Genomic DNA, 25,527 nt, shown 5'->3' on the forward strand with positions numbered 1-25,527 from the left:
TACCCACAAATAGGTAGAGTTTGATGGAAAGCGAAAGAACATGGCATATTTCAGATGGTGCCCTCAAGAGCAGCATCTTAAACACATGAAGACTCTCGATAGTGTTATTCTTGTTTCTCCATCAATCCTCATGTTTTTCTTTCCAGATCAAGTTTCACCATGGCAGAAGTTGAACCAATGGGAGTCTTCCAGTTTTCTCACAGTTCCAGAAATATCGTGGTGTCAGAGGATGCACAGACCATCAGATTACGTGTACAAAGACTGTTTGGGTTCCACAGCGATCTCATTCAAGTTTCCTATCAGACTACTGCAGGAAGTGCCAAGCCGCTGGAAGACTTTCAGCCCATTCAGAATGGGGAACTGCTTTTTCAACAATTCCAAACTGAGGTGGATTTTGACGTAAATATTGTTAATGACCAGCTTCTTGAGGTAGAAGAAAGTTTTTATGTTAATCTTACTGCAGTAGAAATTAGGGGATTGCAAAAGTCTGATGCTCACTGGAGACCACGCCTGAATCGAGATTTCAGTGTGGCAGTGATCACAATCGTGGATGATGATGACCTGACAGGAATGGATCTTCCTGTCTCCATGACAACTGTGGCCACGGCAATAGACACAGCTCTCATTCCTGTGGAAATGGCTTCCACTGCACATCCTTACACAAGCGAGATGACTACCGATCCACAGACAACTGAAACGTTCACCACCGTGACTGGGGCAACAGGTGTACCTGCCATTCCAGAGAAGCTTGTCACCCTTCACGGTACACCTGCCATGTCCGAGAGGCCTGATGTGGCCACCATAACTGCTGATGTTTCCATGCAGGGAACGTTTAGTCTTGGACCACCCATTGTTTATGTTGAAGAGGAGATGAAAAATGGCACGTTGAACACCGTAGAAATTGTGATCCGAAGGGCTGGTGGGTTTTCTGGTAACGTCAGCGTGACTGTTAGAACCTACGGCGGAAGATGTGCTCAGGAGGAACCACGTGCATTGCCCTCGCATATCCACACAGTTTCCAACCTGACGTGGGCAGTGGAAGAACAAGACTTTGCGGAACAAACTCTCGTCCTTGTGTTTCTAGAAGGAGAGCAAGAACGTAAGGTATCAGTTCAAATTGTGGATGACGATGAGCCGGAGGGGCAGGAATTCTTCTTTGTGTTTCTCACGGACCCTCAAGGGGGAGCGCAGATTGTGAAGGGAGAAGATGAGTCTGGATTTGCAGCAGTTGCCATGGTCATTATCACAGGTATGTATTTGGAGTGATAGAGGTGACAAAGCACTTTTGTTTTCTAAAGATTTATGTATGTATTTGGAAGGCACAGTTAGAGATGGAGAGCCAGAGAGAAAGATCTGTCCACTAGTTCTTTCCCCAAATGACCACGAAGGCCAGGGCTGGGCCAGGTCAAAGCCAGGAGCCTGTAACTCACCCAGATCCCCCACAGGAATGGCAGGGGCCCACCTACTTGGACCATCTTCCAGTGCTTTTCCCAGATGTTTAGCAGGGAGCCAGATCAGGAGTGGTGTACTAGGACTCAAACCAGCTCCCATATGGGATGCTGGCATTACAGGCAGTGACTTAACCTGCTATCCCACGATGCTGGGTCAACAAAGTACTTTTGAGGTGCAGAATTTCTAATAAGATCACCGTATCTTAAACTTAAGAGTGAATTTCCCGAGTCACTCATAGTAATTGACTAAACATTGTGTCCTAGAGCTTAGCCCCATGACATGAATTCATGGTGATGGTCTAAGGGGCCATGATACAGTTTAACGGACAGCAGCTGTCACTTAGAGCAAGTTATAGTCATCAAATCTCTATTTTAAAAATGTAAGGAAAATATTCAAGTCCATATTCTCCCTCCAGAAAGTATTTAATCATCCAAATACCTTATTACTTAACCTGTTCTGAAACCCTAATTATAAATTTAACCAATCCCTTTGAATAATCCATCCTAAAGTCAAGGATTCCATTGGTCAGAAATACTTTATATTTTTGTGAAACAGATTAGAACTCTTTTCCTTTGTTCGGCTTTGACTCAATACAGTTGATATAATGATTGTATTATTGAGCATATGTTTTATAATAGCTTGAAATTCCAATTTTAACTATTTTTTCTAATCTTTGAGTTTTTTGCTGACTACCTCAGAATTCATATTCCTTGTATTTTTAAGACTTATTTATTTGAAAGGCAGAGTGACAAGGTGAGAGGACAGGCTGAGAAAGAGACATTTTCTATCTACTGGTTCACTCTCCAAATGTCTGCAACAGTCATGGCTGGGCCAGGACAAAGCTAGGATTCAGGAAATCCTGCCAGGGCTCCCACATGTGTGTCAAGAACCCAAGTTCTTGGGCCATCATCTGCTGCCTCACAGATATGATAGCAGGAAGCTGGATCAGAAGTGAAGTAGCTGGAGTATGAACAGGTTAATCAGTGACTTAACCTGTTCTACTACAAAGCCTGTCCCATGCTACATGTTTTAAGTAGAATAGACCAGCTTGTCAAAGTTTAATAAGGGTAATGAGAAGGCCATTTCATGGTTCTTACCTACTTTTAGGAGTTGATGCTTCTACAGTTTTTATTTTAGCCATTTGGTTATAACCCAGTCATAACTTTGCAATTCCTTTCATATTCAGCATCATCTGATTTGTTACTGTACAGATTTGTACCAGTTAAAATTAATAGCACTTACTCCTATTCCTACAGTTTGAGTACTATAAATTCTAATTGTATTTTATAAGTTGTTTACTGAATTTCATTTGCATTGGCTTAATTCCATCTACGAATTTCTATTAAAGTTGGTTGAGTAGTCGGCATCCTCCTCCCAACTGTGATATAAATATTTAGTTATTTCAGTGCGACCAGGACTTCAGGTCAAAACATTCCTTAAGCTTTTTTGAGATAATATATTCTTAATTATAGTCAAATTTGTGATAGCTCTACTAAATAAAGATTTCAGCAGTGAAGAAGCAAGGAAGCATGTCAGTCCAGAAGAACATAATAGTTCTCCAGAAACAAATTCTGATCTGAACGACATAGGGGAAATGCCTGAAATGGAATTCAGAATAATCCTAAGGAAACTATGTGTGCAACAAGAGAATACAGATAGTTGAAAGAAACGAGGAAAATAGTGGATAACAAGAATGAGAAATTCACTAAGGAGATAGAAATCATTAGAAAACAAATTCTGGGGCCAGTGTGGTGGCTCACTTGGTTAATCCTCTGCCTGCGGCACCGGCATCCCATATGGGCGCCGGGTTCTAGTCCCAGTTAATCCTCTTCCAGTCCAGCTCTCTGCTGTGGCCTGGGAAGGCAGTGGAGGATGGCCCAAGTGCTTGGGCCCCTACACCCGCATGGGAGACCAGGAGGAAGCACCTGGCTCCTGGCTTCGGATCGGCATACATAGCTCCAGCCATAGTGGCAATTTGGAGGGTGAACCAACGGAAGGAAGACCTTTCTCTCTGTCTGTCTCTCTCTCTCTCTCACTAACTCTGTCAAATAAATAAATAAAAATTTTGGAGGTGAAAACTTTAATCGATGAAATTAAAAAAATAGAGAACTTCAAGAACAAAATAGACAAAGTGCAAGAAATAATTTCTCATCTGGAGGATAATTTCTCATTCTGAAGTAACCCAGACAAAAATAAAGCAAAAAGCATTAGAAAGGATGAAGACAGTTCATAATATTTAACATTTCTTTTGGCCCAGTGCAGACCATTCACAATGACTTCTGGAAGCTCCTTATGGTGCACTTGTTACAGACACACATGTCACATGGTTGGCTCCTCACCATCTTACCTGTTAGCATCACATGATATACTTTACCTGACAGTACTACCAGGCCCATCCACGTGATTATAACTCTCTAGGTTGCGTGAATCTACCTGCAAATGCTTCCCTTGCTTTTACCCAATCTGGATTTTCAAAAGGTATTTTGTTGATTTCTTTTTATCTTTAATTTTCACAACTTTTTTCACATTTACATTGCAGGACAAACTTGCACAATAAATCAGGGAAGAGATAGTTTATTTAGTTTTGTTTTTGATCATGGGTTCACGAGAAGTCTGGAATGGTCTGGTAGAAGTTACCATAGCTGTGGCAAAGCAAGTGTTTTGATTAGAACCGTGATAGCTGCTATTGCTTGGAAAAGAAAACAAATGTTCTGTTAATGAGGAGCTTGTAAACTGCTTGGAGAGACTGAACTCCACCCAGTGTGACAAGAAAGCAAGCTCTGCCAATGAGAGAAATTGTATATCAGGTTCTGATCCAGATCGAGAAGTGACAGCAGTGGGTAAGCAGTGAGGATGAGGATTGGCGGACTGGCGGAGACAAAACACGCAGGAGACTCTGGGACAACTGTTGTCCATCACACACGTGATCCTAATAAAGGAGTTTGACATTCGCTTACATTTCACATCTGGAAAATAGACCAGGGGCTGGTCACTGCTAGTTCTTCCTCATCAGAGCTGTGAGGTGGTTTTTCTGGTTCCTGAACCTGACCTAGTCTCTAACATCTGAAGTTCTCTCTCCCTGAAACTTAAGGAATCATGGTTCAGGGTGATCAACACAAATGGGTTTGGGGGCTGATTGCTTTAATGACATTGCTTCTAGGATAACTTTTTAAAATATTTTATTTATTTGAAAGAGTTAGGTAGAGAGAGAAGGTCTTCTAACCATTGATCTACTCCCCAAATGGCTGCAATGGCTGGAGCTGAGCCAATCCAAAGTCAGGAGCCAGGAGTTTCTTTCGGGTTTCCCATGTAGGTGCAAGGGACCAAGTATATGGACCCTCCTCCACTGCTTTCCTAGGTGCATTAGAAGGGAGTTGAATCAGAAGTGGAGCAGCTTGGACTCAAACTTGCACCCATATGGGATGCTGGCCCTTTAGGCCAAGGCTTTAACCCACTGCACCACAGTGCTGGCCTCTAGGATCACTTTGCCAACAGGGGACACTGAGAAGCAGAAAGCCGCAAGAACTGGTATTTCTTTAGGCTGAGAAGCTAACTAGTGTGCTGGCCAAGCTTTGAAGCAACTCCTCAGGGCCCCAAGTAAGTTCCCATTTACACAACTTTGTGTTATCAATTGTGCATTGGATCTTAGCACCTCAAGTTGGTCTGATCATCACAGAAGTTCAGGAGTTTCTTCATGGTTCTATTTTGGTTTTGTGCCAATTGCTGTATCTGTAACATAAATGGCTTTTATGTAAACTGAGTTATAGGAAGGTCAATCTGTAGAATGGAGTTCATTTCAACAGATAATTTGGGAAACCCTTGCCGTTTGCTGGGCACTGTTCTTGATGCGAGGACATAGCAGTAAATAAAACAGTTGCTGCCCTGATACAGAGTGTGTTCTGTGGGACTCTGCAGACTTTGAATAGATAGAGGCAGGATGTGTCTGGTGCGGTTGACTGTAACAGAGTCCTGTCAGAGAGGGGTGTGCTGGGCGAGGCGTAGGAGCTGATGTTTCTCCTGGCCTTCTGTTCTCAAAATACGAGCCATCCTAATGCTGTCATTTTTCGTCTATATTTAGTGAAGATCTTTCCAAAATGTTGGTCCTCCCACTCGTGAATTTCTCACTTTCTTACTGGCAAGATTCACAGTGTTGGAGATTTTTTTCTGTTGTTAAGTATACTAGGACCCTCTGTTTCTCTCTACAGGGAGTGATCTGCACAACGGCATCATAGGATTCAGTGAGGACTCTCAGAGTGGACTAAAACTGGGGGAAGGAGCTGATGGGAAAAGATTGCATCTCACTGTCTCCAGGCAGCCTGACAGGTACGTGTGTGTGTGTGTGTGTGTGTGTGTAAGGTGCAACATCCTGTGTGTATGGCATCTAGTAAGTCATACAAGGGGGAATATAGGCAAGAAATTGAATGTGTCCTTTTCAGATGCTTTCCTTGTTAATCTGTCATATTTGCAATTTTTTTTTTTTTTGGACAGGCAGAGTGGACAGTGAGAGAGAGAGACAGAGAGAAAGGTCTTCCTTTGCCGTTGGTTCACCCTCCAATTGCCGCCGCGGCCGGCGCGCTGCCGCCGGCGCACCGCGCTGATCCGATGGCAGGAGCCAGGAGCCAGGTGCTTTTCCTGGTCTCCCATGGGGTGCAGGGCCCAAGCACCTGGACCATCCTCCACTGCACTCCTGGGCCACAGCAGAGGGCTGGCCTGGAAGAGGGGCAACCGGGACAGAATCCGGCGCCCCGACCGGGACTAGAACCCGGTGTGCCGGCGCCGCTAGGCGGAGGATTAGCCTAGTGAGCCGCGGCGCCGGCTCATATTTGCAATTTAATACACGTGGTTTATGATCATCACCTGGGGTTATCATGAATGCTATTATATAATATAAACTATGACACAGACGCCCTGTGTTGTAGGCCATTGGTTCATCATATTTACTACTCTCTGACCACACCCTGTACACAGCCACTGTATTATAGGGAACATGTGGAATACCAACATGCTGCAACTCAAAATTGGATGTTAACATGTTCTGAATGCTGATCACATACATGTACTCACTGCACACATGTACCTGCATATTTAATTTCCATTTTTGAGTCCAAATATTGGAAAATTTAAGCCACTGTTCACCCTTCATAATAACAGCTATTTTGAGCAGTAACATTTCTCTTTTAGAAAAACTCATTTAAAGTGTAATGAGCGTTTACTTGAATGCAGGGACTCTGTTTTCACATTTCTGATAGGGCAGTTCAAGAAATAACTTTTATTGAACATGGAGAAGACCCTGGGCAAACCCGAGCCCTGCTTTTCCTATCTGCAGTGAGGACAGTTGTCCCTCTGAGCATGATCGGTTGTAGAGTCAGTGCTCAGTGCTGGATCTTGGATGACAAGGTACAGTGAGGCACAGCGAGTGCACTGTTGAGCAGACGACACTGCGTGAGTGCACCTGCGTGGTTGGCTTTGTTCACAGGGCCTTTGAAGATGTCAGGGTCTCCTGGCGAGTCTCGCTGAACAGAACAGCTGTGGTGCTCCAGAAGGATGGGGTAAACCTGACGGACGAACTCGTATCTGTTTCCGGGACCACGACCTGTACAATGGGCCAAACACAATGCTCTATCACCATCGAACACAAACCAGAGAAGGTAAGCAGCAATGAGGTACAATAGCGATGGTGTCTAACTGTATTTCTTTAGAATCAAAATTATTGAAACTTACGTGTTGTTTCTGTGGGACTTCTCTGTGTCTGCCTGGCCATGGGGTCTAAACGTCTTGGCTGGACAATAGACTTTAGACTGTCTGCCTGGCCATGGGGTCTAAACGTCTTTGCTGGACAATAGACTTTAGACTAAGAATTGGCTACATTATGAAGCTTTACAAATAAGCTGGTCAGTTTCCTCCTTTTTTATTTTTTAAATATTTATTTATTTATGGGGGGGGGCAAGAGAGAGAGAGAGAAGGAAAGAAAAAAAAAAAGCGTGTGTGCAAGAGCACTTCTACCTGCTGGATCACTCCCTAAATAGCTGCAACAGCTGGAGTTGGGCCCATCCAAAGAAACCAGGAGCAGCTTCTGGGTCTCACTTTGGTGGAGGGGTCCAAGCACTTGCTCTCCCAATGCATTAGCAGGGAGCTGGATTGGAAGTGGAGCAGCCAGGACATGAGCCGGGGCCCATATGGGATGCCATCATTGCAGATGGAGGTTGAACCTTCTATGGCACTGGCTCCTGTTTCCTTCATTTTTGTTTCTTCCCCTTCCCAAGCTTATTCCTGGCAATCTGTTCATCACGAGAAACATCCCTCGATAGCAGAGAGAGAATCTTCCATCAGCTGGTTCACTCCCCAAATGACCACAATGGCTGGAGCTGGCCCTATATGAAGCCAGGAGCCAGAAGCTTCTGAGTCTCCCACATGGGTGCAGTGGCCCAAGAGTTGGGCCATTTTCCACTGCTTTCCCAGGCCATAGCAGAGAGCTGGATTGGAAGAAGAGCAGTCAGGACTTGAACCAGCACCCATATGGGATGCTGGCACTGCAGATGGCAGCTTTACCCACTACACCACAGTGGTGGCCCTAAGACATATTCTTAATAAAAATGAAATACATTTATAGTTATACTTTAATGTTTTGATGTGTGTTTTAACATCTTACATTTAGTCCATTTAGTCTCACCTCTTATTTCTCATAATGTTCAAGTCATAGTGCTGAGTTTTCTGCATTCTGAGAAGACTGGAAACAGATCTATTGCACATCTCCTTGAAATTCTTTTATATCTGATAAACTGACACCTAGTGGTATAAATGAACCAGGTTCTGAAACCATGTTCTGTCATGGACTTTGAGAAATTGTGTGGAGGTACTGCAAAGCAGCACAGTTATCCCTAGACTTTTGTCCTAAGAACGACCATCTTTATATTTTATTAAAAGAGTAACTCAGTTATACTGAATGTACTTGGGAAGGCATTGTAGTGGTTAGGAGTTTGGGCTCTGATCATAGAAGACTGTGGTTCAAATCCTATTAGGTCTTCTACTCATTAGCCAGGTGATGATGGACAAGTTGCTTGGTGTTCCTGAGCCTCCCAGGCTTATAAGGGTGGTAGTAGGACCACTGGGCCAATTAAATGAGTTGATGATTGAGAGGTTCCTAGCACAGTTCGTGGGAGGAAGTGGCTTTTCATGAGAGAACCTGGCATTGCTATTATGTGGAATGGAGCCTGCGGAAATTCAGTGATTTGAGTTATAGCTAGACCAGCGCTAGTCGTGGGGGGCTTACAGATGGTGTAACACAACAAATGCATGAACAGAATTATTATACCACTAATTATCTCCTCATCTTGATCTGGTCTCTTAATCCTCAACAGTTTTTTAATCTTATATATAATCATTGCACATTTATTCATTCAGTTTTCAAAAGTATGAAGAATTTAATAGACCCAGACAATGACTGAGCCACAAATAGAATCCATCTGTTGAGTTTTAGTCCATTTTTTCTTTCCCTGATAACTTATGGTTCTCTATTAGTAAAAAGTTTAAGGTGACAATCAACTTAGGAATCAGGCTCTCCACTCAGAAAATCTGCTTAAGTAGTGTATAAGCACATTCATTGCTTTTATTTCTTAAAGATTTACCCACTTATTTGAGAGGTAGAATCACAGAGAAAGGCCTTCTACCACTGGTTGACTCCCTGCAATGGCCATAGCTGAGCCCACCCAAAGCCAGGAGCCAGAAGTTTCTTCTGGGTCTCCCACACGGGTGCAGGGGCTCAAGCATTCAGGCCATCCTCCACTGCTTTCCCAGACCACAAGCAGAGAGCTGGATCAGCAGAGGAGCAGCTGGGACACAATGGTGCCCACACAGGATGCCAGCGCTGCAGGTGGAGGCTTAGCCTGCTACACCACAGTGCCAGCCCCCTGTTGCTTCTATTTATTTACTTATTATTTTGAAGAATTATTTATTTGAAAGTTAGAGTTACAGAGAGAAGGAGAGGCAGAGAGAGATAGAGGGAGGTCTTCCATTCCTCTGGTTTACTCCCCAAATGACTGCAATGGCCAGAGTTGAGCTGATCCGAAGCCAGGAGCTTCTTCCAGGTCTCCTACGCTGGTGCAGGGACCCAAGGACTTGGACCATCTTCTGCTTTCCCAGGCCATAGCAGAGAATGGGATAAGAAGAGGAGCAACTGGAACTCGACCAGTGCCCATATGGGATGCCAGCACTGTAGGCTGGGGCTTTAACCTGCTGTGCAACTGCACGAGCTCCTATTTTTTTAATTCTCAAAATGTGTATTTCACCCCAATTCATTACATTTCAGGTATTCTATGAGTTATATTGGATTGGGGAAAACATATTATCATCTGTCTTTTGGTGCTGGGTTTATTTCACTAAGTATTATGGTTTCTAGTTGCAACCATTTTGTTGTAAAAGAGAGGATTTCTTTTTTTTTTTAACAGCTGAGTAGTACTCCATAATGTATGTATACCATAGTTTCTTAATGCAGTCAACAGTTGGTGGACATCTGGGTTGATTCCATATCTTAGCTATTGTAAATTGTGCTGCTATGGACATGGGAGTATAGATAATTCTTTCATATACTGGTTTCTTTTGGTTTGAGTAAATTCCCAGGAGTGGGATGGTTGGATTATATGGTAGGTCTATATTCAGATTTCTGAGATCTCTCCCTACTGTCTTCTACAGTAATTGCACCAGTTTATGTTCCCACCATCAAGGTACCTTTTTCCTCACATCCTAGCCAACATTTATTGTTTGTTGATTTCTGTATGCAAGCTACTCTAACTGGAGTGAGGTGAAACCTTGCGGTTTTGATCTGCATTTCCCTGATGGCTAGTGATCCTGAGAATTTTCACAAGCATCTGCTGGCCATTTGAATGTCCTCTCTTGAAAAATGCCTGTTCAAGTACTTTGCTCATTTTTTTATTAGATTGTTGATTTTGCTGAGTTTCTTGAGCTTTATGTAGATTATGGATATTAATGCTTGTTCACTTGTGTAGTTTGCAAATATTTTCTCCCATTCTGTCCGTTGCCTCTTCACTTTGCTGAGTATTTGTATTGTAGTGTGGAAGTTTCTCAGCTTGAAGTAATCCCATTTTGTCAATTTTGGTTTTGATTGCCTGTGCTTCTGGTTTTTTTCCCAAGAAATCCTTGCCTATACCAATGTCTTGTAGAGTTTCCTCCATGTTCTTTACTGATTTGATGGTATCAGGTTCTAGATTTAGGTCTTTGATCCGTTTTGAGAAGGTTTTTGTGTGAGGTAAGGGTCTAGTTTCATACTTCTGCAAGTGGAGATCCAGTTTCCCCAGCACCATTTGTTAAAGAGACTGTCCTTGCTCTATGGAATGATTTTAGCTCTTTTATCAAAGATAAGTTGGCTGTAGATGAATGGTTTGATTTCTGGAGTTTCTATTCTGTTCCATTGGTATACAAGTCTGTTTTTGTGGCAGCATTAGGCTGTTTTGATTATAACTACCCTGTAATATCTTCTTTTTGACAGGTAAAGTTAGACAGTGAGAGAGAGAGACAGAAAGGTCTTCCTTTTCCGTTGGTTCATCCCCCAAATGGTCACCACGGCTGGCGCACTGCGCCAATCTGAAGCCAGGAGCCAGGTGCTTCCTCCTGGTCTCCCATGCAGGTGCAGGGCCCAAGCACTTGGGCCATCCTCCACTGCTTTCCAGGGTCACAGCAGAGAGCTGGACTGGAAGAGGAACAACCGGGATAGAATCCGGCGCCCCAGCTGGGACTAGAACCCCGGGGTGCCGGCGCAGCAGGCAGAGGATTAGTCTAGTGAGCCGCAGCGCTGGCCAACTACCTTGTAATATATCTTGAAAGCAGGTATTGTGATACCTCCAATTTTGTTTTTGTCATATAAGATTGCTTTAGGTATTCAGAGTCCTTTGTGTCTCCATGTGAGTTTCAGCATAATTTTCTTTAAATCTGTGAAGAATGTTGTTATTTTTATTAGAATCACATTGAATCTGTAAATTTCTTTTGGTAGTATGGAAATTTTGATGATGCTGATTCTTCCAATCCATGAACACGGAAGATTTTTCCATTTTTAAAATATCTTCTGTTTGCTTCTTTAGTGTTTTGTAATTCTCATTATTGAGATCCTGACATCCTTGGTTAAATTTATCTCAAAATATTTGTTCCCTTTTGGAGCTATTGTGAATGTGACTGATTTTTATTTTAACTTTTTAAGCTTTTTATTTAGTGAGAGACATGCATAGGAGAGTGAGGGCCCTGTCTAAGAAATCTGGATTCTTACCAAGCACTGGAAGGCAGCCTGTGGATGAGCATGCTGGCAGGAAGCATGGGGTGGGTGGCCTGAAGGCCAAGTGCCCAAAGGTGCAGGGGCAGCAAGTGGGTCCAGGGAAAAAGGGCTGGACCCACCATGTCCCAGGCCTTTAATCTACTTCCAAGGGGGAGTGGTTAATTAGTCTGATTGGCAGGTGTGCACACAGGTGTGTGTGGTCAGGTAGGGGCATGAGGTCATACAGGGGATGAGGTGAAGGCGTGGTCTTCGAGCATATAAACCTGATCAATTTTATCCTATATGCCTGCCTACAACATTCCCCACTCAGAGACTCCATTCCCTTAATCCTAAGGGATCTTGAAGGGTATAGAATCATGGCATCTTCTATAGCTGCTTCCTGCTTAGGAGGAGCATAATACAGGCCCTGCCTGTCCTGGGTCTGGAAGTCTCTGCCTATCTCACCTAACAAATTTGCTTTGTGAGCTGGAGCAGTCTCAGTCACTGCCAATGTCTATGTCTCCTGCACAGTCAGTGATTGCCAGAAGTCGATCTGAAACATGTAAGTCTGTTAATTAGCATAAGTGAAAACTGGAACAAGACCAGTTGTAAGTGGAGTGCCCCTTATGTTGGAAAGAATGTATTTTGGGAAGTGGGATACACAGCAGACTCATAGAATGGCAGATGTACTAAACAGCACTCTGGCCTCAGAATCAGCCATTAAGGTATTTGGATCTGGCTGAAGAGCCCATGAGAGTATTTTAGGCATGGAAAGCCAAGACACTCTGGCAAAAAAAAATTAAAAAAAAAAAAAAACAACCTAAATGAAAGGTCTCTGCGAGTGAGATCCCAGTAGAAAGAATGGGCCATCAAAGAAGGAGGTACCTTTCTCTGAAGGGAGGAGAGAACTTCCACTTTGACTATGACCTTGTCTAAACAAGATCGAAGTCAGTGAACTCAAGTGGCTTCCATAGCCTTGGCAACTCATGACTAGAGCCTAGGGAGATTACTGACGCCATAAACAAGAGTGTCAAATTGTTAAGTCAACAACAGGAGTCACTGTGTACTTACTCCTCATATGGGATTCTCTGTCCTTAATGGGTTGTCCAATGTGAAGTGATGCTACAACTAGTACTGAAACAGTATTTTACACTTTATGTTCTGTGTGGGTGCAAACTGATGAAATCTTTACTTAATATATACTAAATCGATCTTCTGTATATAAAGAGAATTGAAAATGAATCTTGAAGTGAATGGAATGGGAGAGGGAGCGGGAGATGGGAGGGGTGCGGGTGGGAGGGAAGTATGGGAGTAAAAAAGCCATTGTAATCCATAAACTGTACTTTGGAAAATTATATTTACTTAATAAAAGTTTAAAAAGAATGTATTTTACAGACTCCTAGATAGTGGGTGGTGATTGGCAACCCTTATGTAGATTATAAAATCCATTTAGCTTGAGCATAGAGAATTATAGTAGAAGAATCCATTATGAGTTTTATTGTCAGTAACAGTTCCCATAGAGAATCAAGAGGCAGGTACATCATGTCTGCCTTAAGGTACAGAAGCCTTGATGTGAGGAAGGCAAAGGCTTTACTTATCCTTTTTGCTTTGAAGAAGTACTTAAGGAGTCAGACATGTCTTTTAGTTCACTTGTAAAGACTTAAGAGGTAGAGGTTTAATCCTAATCTCACTGAGGTGGTCGTGCTCAGTAGCACCTGGGAAGGTCCCTGCCATTTAAGCTGCAACTGATCTTTCTGTGAGTGGCTTGCTCAGGAATTCCCAATGTTGGAGTTTGCATCAAAAGCTCCTGAGTTTGTTGGAACAACTTCTGTAGCTTCCCTGTCCAGCACTGTGTGTGTGTGTGTGTTGGGGGTGGGGGCTTTTTAAAGCAAATACAAAGGCTTAGAATCCAGATCCTGGAATCCATAGTCCATAGGATCCTGTCATCAGCAATTCCCAATGTTATGGCTTCTATTAGAAGCTCCTTAATTCTTTGGAGCAATTTTTTTTAAAATTTATTTACTTGAAAGTTGGAGTTAGAGAGGAGAGGTGCAGAGAGAGCCAGAGAGAGAGGTCTTCCATCCATTGGTTCACTCCCCAGTTGGCCACAATGGCCAGAGCTATGCCCATCCAAAGCCAGGAGCCAGAAGCTTCTTCCCGGTCTCCCATGTGGGTGCAGGGGCCCAAGGCCTGGGGCCATCTTCTACTGCTTTCCCAGGCCATAGCGGAGAGCTGAACTGGAAGTGGAGCAGCCAGGACTTGAACTGGTGCCCATATGGGTTGCTGGCACTGCAGGCAGCAGCTTTTTACTATGCTACAGCGCCGGCCCCTGGGGCAACTCTTTTTTTTTTTAAGATTTATTTTTATTTATTTTCAAGACAGAGTTACAAAGAGAGGTAGAGACAGAGAGAGTGGTCTTCCGTCTGCTGGTTCACTCCCCAGATGGCCACAACGGCCGAAGCTATGCTGATCCAAAGCCAGGAGCCAGAAGCTTTTTCCAGGTCTCCCACATGGGTGCAGGGGCCCAAGGCCTTGGGCCATCTTCTGCTTTCCCAGGCCATAACAGAGAGCTGGATCAGAAGTGGAGCAGCTGGGACTAGAACTGGCACCCATATGGGATGCCTGTGCTTCAGGCCAGGGTTTTAACCCACTGCACCACAGCGCTGTTCCCGGAGCAACTCTTGTTGCTACCCTGTCCAGCAGTGTCTGCATTGGGGCCTTTTTAAAGCATATAGAAAAGCTTGGAATCCAAATTCCACAGAATCTCGCCATTCCCAGGAATATCATTAGTTGCCTTTTAAATATCAAAAAGCTTTCCACCTTTTGACTGAAAGAACACACTTTTCTGGAGTTAGAACATATCCCAGGTAATCTACCTTTAGTTTAGAAACCTCAGCTGTATTTGGGAAGTTCTGTATTCTCACTATCCTCGATTCCAGCTTTACTGAGATGCAGAAGAAATTATCCCTTAGGCGAAGGTTTAAAACACAGTAAGATGCATCGAGGTAACTGCCTCATTAGCAGTCCGGAGGCCTTTAACCATCTGTACCTGACCTTATGCTAAAACATACGAGATAGGAGTATCACAGAGCGACATGGATCCATTCACGTTTGAGATATTTAATAAACTTTAAAGAAACACCTAAGAATACAGGCAGTGGAGTTCGACATTTAGGCATAACTAGAACTTACGACACATAAGAATACAACATGCTAGGACAAGGTGAATCTTTGGGAACAAGTTTTACCACTAAGGCTAATACTGTAGCTCTTTGAGGACAGAGGTCCCACATGGGGAGTAAGTTCACAGTGACTCCTGTTGTTAATTTAACAATTAACACTCTAAGGCATGACCTCAGTGATCACCCGAGGCTCTTGATACCAGCTGCCTAGACTCCGGACGCCTTCTGAGTCCACAAACTCCGTCAGTATTTGGACAAGGCCATAAGCAAAGTGGAAGTTTTCTCCTCCCTTTGGAGAAAAGTACATCCTTCTTTGATGACCACTTCTTTCCACTGGGGTCTCACCCAGGGAGGTCCTCCATGTAGGGACACTTTTTGCAGGAGTGTCCTGGCTTTCCGCTCCTGAAATGCTCTCCTGAGCTGTTCAGTCAGACCAGAATGCCTTTAGGGCTGACTCTGAGGTCACTGACTGCTACTTGGAGCAATTCCCATTCTAGGAGTCTGCTGTATGGACTGCTTCCCATTTTGGAGCATTTACTACTCTATAATTCTATTTATTATCAGTAAACAGCCCTACTAATATGATCACTTTAACAATTCCACCTATATGATCACTTTAAAACTTCATTCTATCTATATATGATCGCTTTAAAACTTCAGATGTTACTTTCCCCATCCAGCCCAAAGGGATTTAGGATCCCATGGCAACTTTTAAAACTATACCCTAAGGTGTAAGTCCATAGGGATTCATGAAGGACTTTACAGTTCCTTTGTAGGACCTGAGAAGATAAAAACAGACACAGCTCTTCAGGAGCCTAATTTTCCTTAAGCATTTGACATGGATACATTGCATTAGCTGTAATTCCTTAAGCCTATGACTTGGATGTATTGATTTAGTTACAATTCTGACACCTTAGAGTCTTTATTTGTATACCAAATGGGATCCATTATTCTTTTCTTTTCTTTTTTTTTTTTTTTTTGACAGGCAGAGTGGACAGTGAGAGAGAGAGAGAGAGAGAGAAAGGTCTTCCTTTGCCGTTGGTTCACCCTCCAATGGCCGCCACGGCCGGCACGCTGTGCTGATCTGATGGCAGGAGCCAGGTGCTTCTCCTGGTCTCTCATGGGGTGCAGGGCCCAAGCACTTGGACCATCCTTCACTGCACTCCCGGGCCACAGCAGAGAGCTGGCCTGGAAGAGGGGCAACCGGGACAGAATCCGGCGCCCCGACCGGGACTAGAACCTGGTGTGCCAGCGCCGCTATGTGGAGGATTAGCCTCGTGAGCCGCGACGCTGGCCAGGGATCCATTATTCTACCAAGCCCAATGTGGGGGTTTAAAAAATTGTTTTCTTATTTTTTTAATGCTGCTTAGTAAAGCAAAACAAATAATTAAAGACCAGCCTGAAGCCAAAACAAAAAAAGGACCAGCATAGAAGCCAAAACAAAACCAAAACCATCATGAAGCCAAAACAGCCTATAATTTAAAAAAAAATCATAAAAAGTTACTGGGCAGTGGCAGGCCATGGGAGCCCCATCTTGGGGCAGAGTCTATTGCCCACCTTTGTGGTGGGAATTGGAGCATCTGCCACGTTTCATGCTCCTCCCTGATGATGGAATTGATCTTAGAAGTTCTTTCTCAGCCATGACATTATGTATACAAGGGCTATTGATTTCTATGTTTTGTATTATATCCTGCCACTTTAGCAAGCACTTTTATGAGTTCCAGTAGTCTGTCAGTGGAGTCTTTTGGATCCTCTACATATAGATTCTACATATAGAATCATGTCATCTGCAAATAGGGATAGTTTGATTTCCTCCTCTCCAATTTGTATCCGTTTGATTTCTTTTTCTTGCCTAATGGCTCTGGCTGAAACTTGCAGGACTATGTAAATAGCAATAGTGAGAATGGGCATCCTTGTCTGGTTCTGGATGGGGGGGGGATGCTTCCAGCTATCCCTCATTCAACAGGATGCTGGCCGTAGGTTTATCATATATTGCCTTGATTATGTTGAGGAATGTTCCTCCTATATCCAATTTGCTTAAGGTTTTCATCATGAAAGGATGTTATATTTTATCAAACACTTTCCCTGCATCTGTTGAGATAATCATATGATTTTTGTTCTTCAGTTTGTTAATGTGCTATATCACATTAAGTGATTTGCAAATGTTGAACCATCACTGCATACTGGGGGTAAATCCCACTTGGTCTCGGTGAAAAATCTCTGATATGTTGTTGGATTTGATTAGCTAGAATTTTGTTGTGGATTTTTCCATCTATGTTCATCAGAGAGAGTGGTCTGTAGCTGTGTTTCTCTGTACCTTTTTCAGGTTTAGGTTTAGGTATTAAGGTGATGCAGGCTTCATAGAAGGAGTTTGGTGTCGCTCCCCCTCTTCGTGGAGGAACGACACAGGACCCTGCGCTGTTCTTTCATCTGCTCGGCCCTCCCCGGGTTTGCTGCTGGTTCTTCCCGGGTTGGCTACTATCCCTTCCACCTCCGTGGAAGGGCAGTTCCCCCTGGCCGCATTCCCCACTTCCGCAGGGGAGCGGCACACCGCCGGCCGGCTTTCTGGGGGGCTGCACAGGTGTTCCTTCAGCTAGATGTTCCCCATAGATGTTTCTGGTGCATGCCGTCTCTCTCCTCCTTTATAGTCCTCCTCCGCCAATCCCAACTCGGCTGAGTACGCTGCTCTCCAATCAGGAGCAAGTCCTACAGTTAATTGGTTGAACTGGAGGCAGCTGTGCGGAAGCTGTTTACTTCTCTCCCAGCGCCATATTGTGGGAGAGCAGATGCATAGAATAAGTCCTAATTCGAGCAACTTAGTCTAGTCCGGATTGCTCCCCACAGATCCCCCTTTCTTTTTATTTTTTGGCGTTGATACGCGCCTGTCTTCGGTGTCCCGCAGCACACACTCTGCTGTACTTGCTAGAGTTGCCACAGGCTCTTACAAGTCCTATCAATCAGGAAAACCGAATCCGGGTCCTCTCTTCGCCATTGTGAGGAGGTTTTTAGGCGCTGATGCGTGCCTGTGTTCGGTGCCCTGCAGCGCATGCTCTGCTCTGCTAGAACTGCCTGCAGGTGTTTACAAAACCTATCAGGCAAACCGAATCCAAGCCTTCTCATTGCCGTATTGTGGGGGAGACTTATTAGTGTTGGTTTGTGCCTATCTTCGGTGACCTGCGGCTAGCCGCCCAGGTGCTCATCGCCTCACTAATCGGGCAGACCGAATCCAAGCCTTCTAATTGGCATGTTGAGGGGAGGCCTTATTTCTCTCTATTTCTCTATCTCCGGGCATTCCTATTTCTCCCATTTTACTTCTATCTTCCAGCATTCCTATTTCTCTCACTTTACTTCTAAAACTTCTGTTTCTCTTATCCCCGCAGCTTTCCGGCACCTCGCCCCGCCGGCGGGTTCCCGGCTCTGCGCCGCTTCAGCCCGCACGCCTCTCTCATCTGCGCAACTTCCCGGCTTTGCGCGGCTCGGCTTGGCGCGCTCCGCGGCCTCCACGCTTAACCCTTTCGCGTCTGAACCACGGCCTACGCCAGCGTTCCCTATCTATTCACGCCCCGTGCTCTCTCTGCACGCGGCGGCTTCCGCGAGTAACACAGCGTAGCTCACGTGTCCGCCACTAGGATTCAATCTAAGTTCCCCGGGCTAGCCTGGCGAATTCAACCCAGCGTACGTCTCCGCCCCACGATCTGGCTTCCCGTCCTTTGCTCCCCGGGCTAATCAGACGGATCCCAATCTGGCTTACGTCTCAGCTTCTGGTTTCAACTTTTCGCCCCCTATTCCCGGGCTAACTTGAGAACCCCAAAGTGGCTTTCGTTTCCGCCTCGGCCTGCCCCCCGCGGCTTCAATTTCCCTAACATTTTTCTCTACCCGGTATGTTTCCCTAAGTTTTCCTCCAACGATATTCCTCCCTCATTTCTCCTGGCCTCTCCCCACAGTCCGCGACTGAGCCTGTTTGTTCTAGCTTTCACTTTCGCTTTCGACCTTAGAGATTTCTCCCAGCTTCCCCCCGTAGTCCGTATCCGAGTCTATGCCTAGGCTTTCAATAGCTTCTTCCGGCACCCTTTTCGTCCGGCTTTTCCCTAGGCTGTTTGCTAGTCTCTCTCTCCGGTATTTTCCCAATTCTTCCCGTTTCTTCCCGTTTCTTCCCTCCTAAGTTTCATATCCGTCCTAAGTTTCCTATCCGTTCTAGGTTTCCTATCCGTCCTGTGTTTTCTATCCGAGTCAGGTTTCCTATCCGAGTCACGGCACCATTATGTCGCTCCCCCTCTTCGTGGAGGAACGACACAGGACCCTGCGCTGTTCTTTCATCTGCTCGGCCCTCCCCGGGTTTGCTGCTGGTTCTTCCCGGGTTGGCTACTATCCCTTCCACCTCCGTGGAAGGGCAGTTCCCCCTGGCCGCATTCCCCACTTCCGCAGGGGAGCGGCACACCGCCGGCCGGCTTTCTGGGGGGCTGCACAGGTGTTCCTTCAGCTAGATGTTCCCCATAGATGTTTCTGGTGCATGCCGTCTCTCTCCTCCTTTATAGTCCTCCTCCGCCAATCCCAACTCGGCTGAGTACGCTGCTCTCCAATCAGGAGCAAGTCCTACAGTTAATTGGTTGAACTGGAGGCAGCTGTGCGGAAGCTGTTTACTTCTCTCCCAGCGCCATATTGTGGGAGAGCAGATGCATAGAATAAGTCCTAATTCGAGCAACTTAGTCTAGTCCGGATTGCTCCCCACAGTTTGGGAGGATTCTCTGCTTTTCAAGTCTTTTGAATAGAAGAATTGGAATTAGATCTTAAAATGTCTGGTAGAATTTAGCAGTGATGCCATCTGATCTTGGGCTTTTCTTTGGTGGATGGATCTTTACTACTGATTCAATTTGTCTTGGTTATTGTTCAGTTTTTGTCTGATATTAGGATGGCAACATCAGCTCTTTTTTGGTTTGTTAGCATGGAATGTATTTTCCCATCCTTTCACTTGCAGTCTGTATTTTCGTTGGTGAGATGTGTTTCTTGTAAACAGCAAATAGATGGCTTTTGTTTTTTTCATCCATTCAGCCAGTCTGTTTACTTTAACTGGAGAATTGAGGGCATTTACATTCAAGGTGACTATTGATAAGTAATGACTTGGCCGTGCCATTTTCCCGTAAATATTTGTATTGTTTACTTTGGGTTTCTTTTGTACTTTCACTGGGGAGTTTTCTACCTTCTTTAATAATGCTGACTATCTTTCTGTGTTTCTGTGCGTAGCACATTTGTAAGCATCTCTTGTCAGGCTTGACAAGTGTTGACAAATTCTTTCAATTTCTGTTATGGAAGGTCTTTATTTCACCTTCATTCATAAATGCTAGCTTGCAGGGTACAGCATTCTGAATTGACAGTTTTTTTTTTTTGTTTGTTTGTTTGTTTGTTTTTAAGACTTGGACTATGTTTCACCATTCCCTTCTGTTCTGTAGGGTTTCTGATAAGAAGGCATCTATGAGTCTAATTGGAGATCCCCTGTAAGTAACATCACATTTCTCTCATGAACATTTTAGTATCTCCATCTTTTACTGGGAAAAGCTTGACTACAATGTGTCATGGTGAAGGTGTTTTCTGGTCATATCTGTTAGGTGTTCTATGTGCTTCTGCTATTTGGATGTCTCTTGAAATTGGGGAAATTTCTGTAATTACTTCACAAGTAGGTTCTCTAGACCATTCTCTTTCTACTCCTTTAGAAACTCCTAAGACTGATGTTGGGTCATTTGATAGTATTCCATAGATTTCAACACTGTTTAAGTTTTCTATTATCTTCTTGTTTTTTTTTTTTTTCTTTTGACTGTGAAATTTTCAAAGATTTTTCTTCTAGTTTGGATATTCTTCTGCCTCACCAAGTCTGCTGTTGAGGTTTTCCATTACATTTTTTAATTTGATCTACTGAATTCTTCATTTCTAAAATTTCATTTTGATTTCTCTTTAAAATCTCAATTTCATGGGAAAATTTTCATTCATATATGGTTTTCTTTAGTTTGTGGATTTGCTTCTGATCACTTTTGAATAATTCTATGATTAATTTTTTTGGATTCCATTTCTGGCATTTCCTTAACGTGTTCATCTTCGCATTCTAATATTGAAATATTGTTTTCTTTTGAGGGGAGTATGGTGACTTGTTGCTTGAATTTCTGCACTTTTAGGAATTTGTAGAATTGATTTTTATTTTTTTCTTCTGATGGCTTTTGTCTTTTGCCTATGCTTCTGTGGCTTAATGGAATGTCTGCACTTTCAGAGAGTACCAAGAGGTGTGTTGGGTGTGGCCTGGGAGGCCTAGTAGATACTGTAGGGTGGGGTGAATTTCCAGGGTAACACCCAAATTGGGCTTGGTAGAACTCAATACCCAGCTATACCTTGCAACTTCTCATGTAACCATGGAGTCCCCATGGTCTCAGCATATAAGGCTCCCACAGTCACCAGGTTCAGAGGTTTCCCTCTGCCATGCCAGTCTGTCCTTCAACAGAGAGGTGGATGTTCCCCAGACTGCTCTGCCTAGGCATTTTGACTCTGGGAGGCTGTGGAGGTGGGCACCCCTCTGTCCCACGTAGCTGCCCAGCCACCTCCCAGCCGGGCTTAAAGTCAGTGGGGACTACAGACTGTTCTCTGGCTCATGAGCATACACCAGCGCCATTGGCCAAATGCCAACCCACCACTGCTGCTGGCCCTGCTGTTGAGGTGTCCTTCCTCAGTTGTTAGGTGTACACCCCAGGGGTTGCTTCGCTGTGGCCCAATTCTAAAATGGCACCCATCCTCTCCCAGCTGGACAGTGTGCTCTGTTTTGGAGACTTTAGAGGGGAATCAAATGTCTTCTTTCTCTTACACTGGGTCCAGGGGCAACCATCAGCTACTGGCAAGCCCCCAGGTCTCCAATCCAGACACCAGCCATGCTCTCTCTCCAGCTCCATCACCACAGGTTGCTGGAGTCTGTTCTCGCCTCCGTCTCTAAACTGCTGCTGACACCCACTCTCTGCAGCTGAACTTGTGCTGCGTGTCTGCACTCTCCACTCGGGTTCATTTCATTTTGCCTCCTAGTGTGGGGCTTCCCGGGCTGTTTTCTCTCCAATTCTATGCAGAGAGTATACTTCCACCACTCTTTGCCTCACTGTTTATCCCTAGCCCCACAAAACATGCCTGTCTTTAATCTGCCAACTTTTCCTCTCCTCTCTGCTGCCCCTGTTGCCTTTTTTAAAAAATTTATCTGCTAAAGTTATAGATGGACAGACAGACAACAGCCAGGGCTGAGCCAGACCAAAAACACTAGCTTCTTCCAGATCTCCCACATGAATGGCAGGTGCCCAAGCACTTGAACCATCTTCTGCTTTTCGCAGACCACTGGCAGAGAGCTGGATCAGAAGTGGAGCAGCCAGAATATGAACTTGGCCCGCTATGAGATGCCGGCATTGTAGGTCATGGTTTTAACTATGCCACAATGCTGGTCCTGCATATATTGAAGTATTAAAGGAAGATATTGTTCCACTATGAGTATCCTTTGTTTTCCTGCTTCTGAAACCTGCTTCTGCACACAGGAAAAGTCATTTTATATCAATTGGGGCAAAAGAGCTTCCTAAAGTGCTTCTGACCTAATTAGGAAAAGAATCTGCTGGCATTTACACATGGAATGGGCTGCTACGTGATCTCCAGACATGTTTCGGAGTCCAGAGAGGATCAGATATGATCTGAGAGCCTTCATTTCCCAATGGACTTCAGGAAAATTCTTTGGATAGAACATTTTTTATAAGACTGGAAAATTCCTTTGGTCTTTGGGCTAGTTATGTATAGCTTCCTATCTGTATTGCTCAGTTTTAGATGATTCTTCCCTTAGGTTATAACATATTCATTTTACTGCAAGTGGTCATAAGTAATGTTGTGATCATCAGAATGAAAAGGAATATTTTACTGGAAAATAAAGACAAGAGTCTCTTGGAATGTAATATGCTTAAATACTTAGAGAAGCTGATGTGAACTCAATCGCACTTGGCCGTTAGGAAATAATGGCTCTTGAATATAGTTACCCACATTTTCCTCGTGCTTGAGTTCATTGTATTTGCCAAATTGAGTTTCTTGAAAGTGAGAAGAGTAGTTATTTCTGTATTTCAGTGTTTTCTGACAGTTGATCATCAAAAGTGAAGAATGATGTGTTGCCATAGTGAAGCTGAACACATTTCTTTAGGCAACAAAAGATCAAGTTAGAGTATTGTGTGACTAAGATATATAACTTATTCTTGGAAACACTGAGAGGTTTATTGTATTGTTTCATGACATAATGATCATCATTAACATGATCACAAAACAAGTGATGAATAAGGCCCTGGATGATAGATAAAAAATGATGTATCATATCCAATTAGGCACATACAGTTGAAAAATGCACCAGCTTAGCAGCTTTGGGGTATTTCAGGAAGCAAACAATACCACCAAGATTTCTAGACTATTGTGTGGGAGTGAATTGCTAGTTGAAATAAATGATTGACAATATGCTGTAAAATGGAATTCAGGCTTTAGAAAATAAATTGTTTGAGATTGTTGAGAAAGAACTGAGATGGTAAAGGACTGTACTATAACTGGCAGGCTAAAGTTAAGCTGAATTTTGAGAGATTTTGAAAAAAATTTGTGAAATTTAGAAAATTGACTATTATCAATATTTGGTCATATTTATTTAAAACCCTTTAAAAATAAAAGTTATTAGAATAATACCTTAGAAAATGAAAACATTTTCTTCCCTATCACCAGTGTTATTCTCCTACTGTACCCTCTGCCCTGTTCTCCACCCTACACCCTTATGGAAGTGACTGTTAGCATAGATGGCAGTAGTGGTGCTTTTAAATTTTTACCTAAGCATCAAGAACATGTGGTAAACTTTGTGTGATTTTACACTTTATGTAGGACGTAATACATTTCATTGTGTAACTTGTCTCAAAACCCTTCTCTGTTGAAAAATCTTGTACAAGTCAATTTTTGCTACTCTGTGGTATTTCATTGGATCAATGCATTTTATTATTCACATGTTGAAGTTGTTTCCTGACATGTTTCCAGTAGAAAGCTCAACCATAGAAAATAAATGTATGTTTAAGAAAGAAGAAAACAAAATAGATCCCATGGTAATCTAGCATGAGTTTCATATTGTGTTATCGAAGATACATCTCTCCATGTGTTTATTTCAGTAATGATACATATGAATTATCTATTTCTTAATATTGGAACTGTCCATAACTAGAAATATATCAGCAGTAGTCCTTTTCTTTTTGTCATTGTCAGATGCCTCAAGCTGAAATGCACTTTTTTGTGGAACTGTATGAAGTAAGTGCCGGAGCACAAATAAACAGCAGTGCCAGATTTGCACAAATAAAAGTTTCTCCGAGGGCTGAGCCACAGGGCCTCGTGTACTTCTCCGTGGGCTCCCGGCTGGCAGTGGCTCCTAGGAAGGCCACCTTGATCAGCCTGCAGGTGGCCAGAGACTCTGGGACAGGACTCAGAATGTCCGTCAGTTTCAGCACCCAGGTAAGCATGGGCTATCTATACATACACATTAAGATTTTCTCCTAGAACTGTAGTAAGCAGAATCTGCTGGCTGTTCTCTGAGGATGCCGCCAGAATTCACGCTGTGCTTGTCGTGTTGAGTTTCATCCTGAAGCAGCTCTGTCTTATTCTCACCACTCTTAGGTATACATCTTTCCTCAGCTCACCCTTGTGGGACATGTGTTCATCTCTCTGACATATCAATTCATGTATTGTTGTTTCCCATCTGGTTAAGGGAAATGGCATTTGTGTGAGAAGTAAGCTTTTGATGGGGGTATCGGGATACCTGAGGTGCACCAGTGTCGCTGAAATAGAGTCATTTCACTCCCAGGAGCTGAGGAGTGCGGAAACCATCGGGCGCACGGTCCTGTCTCCCGCGCTGTCTGGGAAGGACTTCGTGAGAACCGAAGGCACGTTGGTCTTTGAGCCTGGCCAGAGAAACGCTGTATTGGATGTCATCCTGACGCCGGAGACAGGATCTTTAAATCCATTCCCTAAGCGATTCCAAGTTGTGCTTTCCGATCCACAAGGTGGTGCCAGAATTGACGAAGTGTACGGGGTTGCCAATGTCACTCTCGTCTCTGACGCCGACTCACAGGCCGTGTGGGGGCTTGCGGAGCAGTTGCACCAGCCCCTGGATGCCGACATCCTCAGCAGAGTGCTCCATACCCTCAGCCTGAGAGTGGCCACGGAGAACACGGATGAACAACTCGGTGCCGTGATGCATTTACTAGGACAGGTGAGAAAGGCTGGCAAGCCAAGTGCTTGGTTTAGACACTTTGGTTTGGTTTGTAAATTTGCTAATAAAAAAATCACATTCAGGTGAAATGTCAGTTATTGTGAAATTATGGTACAGTAAAATTCCTGCACCTAACATACAGTTCATCCTCTGACACCGAACTTGTTCAAGGCTGTGACTGATACCTGTTCAGAACTGTCCATGTTAACCTTGGAGCAGGAGGAATCATCTACTCAGTAGTTTATTTTTTTCCCTGAGATTTGTTTTATTTATTTGAATGAGTTAGGGAGGGGCAGAGATAGGGAAAGGATTATTTTCCATCTACTGCTTTACTTCCTAAGTGGCCCCAATGACTGGGA

At 43.9% G+C, this 25,527-nt stretch overlaps 1 protein-coding gene across 2 annotated transcripts in view; it reads left to right on the plus strand.

The window, feature by feature from the left end:
- The window catches only part of ADGRV1 (adhesion G protein-coupled receptor V1), a 603,645-nt gene that overhangs the window by 257,725 nt on the left and 320,393 nt on the right, over positions 1-25,527 (plus strand). For both annotated transcript variants that reach the window (XM_089313009.1, XM_089313008.1), the window contains 5 exons: positions 147-1,249; positions 5,658-5,775; positions 6,929-7,100; positions 24,169-24,411; positions 24,761-25,168. In XM_089313009.1, the coding sequence (XP_089169135.1) occupies positions 147-1,249; positions 5,658-5,775; positions 6,929-7,100; positions 24,169-24,411; positions 24,761-25,168 (2,044 nt within the window). The remainder of the gene's footprint in view (positions 1-146; positions 1,250-5,657; positions 5,776-6,928; positions 7,101-24,168; positions 24,412-24,760; positions 25,169-25,527) is intronic.

The sequence above is a fragment of the Oryctolagus cuniculus genome, chromosome 14 (assembly GCF_051225735.1).
Source record: "Oryctolagus cuniculus isolate XC-2025 breed Fujian yellow rabbit chromosome 14, ASM5122573v1, whole genome shotgun sequence".
Classification (NCBI taxonomy): domain Eukaryota; kingdom Metazoa; phylum Chordata; class Mammalia; order Lagomorpha; family Leporidae; genus Oryctolagus; species Oryctolagus cuniculus.